Source organism: Oratosquilla oratoria, chromosome 37 (genome assembly GCF_046742065.1).
Source record: "Oratosquilla oratoria isolate Oo_2021 chromosome 37, ASM4674206v1, whole genome shotgun sequence".
Classification (NCBI taxonomy): domain Eukaryota; kingdom Metazoa; phylum Arthropoda; class Malacostraca; order Stomatopoda; family Squillidae; genus Oratosquilla; species Oratosquilla oratoria.
This window is the reverse complement of record NC_134813.1, coordinates 38,739,716-38,742,215: the sequence shown is the minus strand read 5'-3', so window position 1 is coordinate 38,742,215 and position 2,500 is coordinate 38,739,716. Positions and strand designations below refer to the sequence as shown.

Here is a 2,500-nt window from a genome sequence, read left to right as displayed (position 1 = left end):
GTACGTCAGCCATCGAGAACAGATCTACTCGGTCCGCATGGCAGCGTGATCGTACCATACTCATCGATAGCTGGATCACCTCTCACACCCTCACCCAAACATGGTTTGGTAGTTTTCAAGAAAAAGCCTTCAGCCCAAAACAATAGCAACAACAACAACAACGATGACCACTCCTGCATAGTTTTCCTGATTATAGCCAGAAAAAAGTAATACAATGCCTTCTCAGGGCTAAAATCCATATCAATTAACGTACAGTAAATGGTCATCGTTCTTATATCTTTGTTTCTGAGTAACGTTAGGAAATTTTCTTCAGATGAGTTAGGATCCCCCCACACCCCATCCTGTTGTTATAAGGGATGAAAGTTTTCAATTATAAATATTTTATTTTTAGTTATTTTTCTTACGCAATGTAAATCCCCATTCTATCTCTTAGCTATACTCTCGCCAATACATATTCTATAATGTAATCATCACTTACACCAACTGTACTGGATGTTATCGCATGGCATAAAGCCTTCCTTCCGCCAAAACACCACATTTTGATTGGAGAAAATGTAGGGGTGAAGCTTGGATTGGTTGGTTTCTTTTTAGTCTATTTCTCCATATCATTCCTATGTATTAACACTTCCCTATGCGAGTTACATGTCCTTCACTAAAGAAAAAAACATTTCCAGTACTGACAAAAAATTTCCGTCAGATAGGTTGCCATCAGATTTAGCTTTTCAAAGCATACATCACAAATCACCAATGTGTGTTTCTTTAGTTTTCCTTTATGTTAAGTGACTTTCATACATTTAATTCCAGGTGTGTCACACTACCACGAAGTATCACGCGTTCCAAAATGTTTCACACTTGCTAAAACGATCCACTCAATTCCAATTTTCTTCCGTCCCGACCGACGTACGCCTCAATTGTCAAACATCGCAAAAGAACTCTGCATTAGGAGGAACCGAAGAACCCCGAAGGTCTGTAGCCGGAGGGAACGGAAGGGACATAAGTCCTATAGACAGATAAAGCGTGGGTGGCGATTACGGAGACGGAGGACTTGTGAAGCTACATGACCCTACAGACGGAGGAAGTGGAAGTGGAGGCGGCTGTCGAAGCTCTTGGCATTTGGGTCTCCGGGTATGTGACGATCTCAGCTTTGACCACAGGCTGCTGCTGTTCCTGTTCTGCTTTCGTCAGGCGGATCCCAAGGAGTTCGGCCGCAATCTGTATGGCAAGAGGAGAACATCACTGTATGTATATGAATTGGGAAGGAGGAGACTTAACAAAGCACAACAGAACAGAAGGTATTAGTATTCTGTTGGTGAAAATTAGCGTTTCTATTCTTGTAAACAACAGCACAACTCATCAAGCAACTCAGCCGCAATCTGTATGGCAAAAGGAGAACATCACTGTATGTATATGAATTGGGAAGGAGGACACTTAACAAAGCACAACGGAACAGAAGGTATTAGTATTCTGTTGGTGAAAATTAGCGTTTTTATTCTCGTAAACAACATCATAACTCATAAAGCAACTCAACCGTAATCTGGATGGAAAGATGAGCACATTACTATAAATGTACAGACTGAAAAAACGATACTTAAAACAGCATAATAAAAGAAAATGCATTAGTATTATGTTGGTGAAAACTATCTTTTCCATCTTTGGAAATAATATCGTGTCGAAAATAGGTGGGAAATTAGATATTTAAGAAAGGTTTAAGAACGGAGGGATTATAGAAGTCAAAGCTGATCGGCATACCTTTGACTTCAGTGGAGATTATTCTCTACTTATAAGAGGATGTTTTGTGACTTATCCGTAGGGATGTCACTAATTTTCTAAAATACTGTCTACACAAAATTTATGCGGTCAGCACCTTACACAAGGAACACCAAGTATAGTTATATAGATACTATTATCATCATTTTGATAGTTTAGTCACTACCAGAATACTACAAAATATCGTAAAATAGAATATAATTATTAAAAACTTACAAGAGTTGAATTATTTTTACACACATAAAAATACAGTTTAAAAAAATGATTAATGAATACGGTAACGTGTCTGAATTACTTCCTCAAACTTTGCGAGTTATTTACATTTTTTCTATGACTGACACCAAACTTACAACCAAAACGTCGTTCAGCCAAAGGTCCACCCCAAGACTGACTAAAGTCGTATAAAGCTAACCACATAAAATCTATGAAGTATTCTGTTTTGTTAGTCAGGAAAATCTCCATGTGATGACGAAGTCCTTAGTGGTATAACGTTTTGGTCACACGAGGGTTTCTCTTCCATTCTAAAGTGCTGATAAAGTTTTACTGCTTAGTGTTAAGCCCCAGTCACACTAAACATACGATCTGTTTCCGACAACCTTCGACTGTAGCACTTTTGTTTCTCTCATGGTTAGCGCCACGTGGCTATTTCATATTCATCTTTATAACGGGGATGAGGGGGAGATTCATTCCAATTGCATTATTGTCTTGAATTCCTTTTATAAACAGAAGAACA

General features: G+C 38.5%; 1 protein-coding gene across 4 annotated transcripts in view; it reads right to left on the bottom strand.

Moving 5' to 3' along the window:
• The window catches only part of LOC143019666 (ras-related protein Rab-28-like), a 52,512-nt gene that overhangs the window by 2,539 nt on the left and 47,473 nt on the right, over nucleotides 1–2,500 (bottom strand). For all 4 annotated transcript variants that reach the window (XM_076175573.1, XM_076175572.1, XM_076175574.1 and 1 more), the window contains exon 6: nucleotides 1–1,212. This exon is cut by the window's left edge and continues 2,539 nt beyond it. In XM_076175573.1, the coding sequence (XP_076031688.1) occupies nucleotides 1,054–1,212 (159 nt within the window). In that variant the 3' untranslated portion in view covers nucleotides 1–1,053. The remainder of the gene's footprint in view (nucleotides 1,213–2,500) is intronic.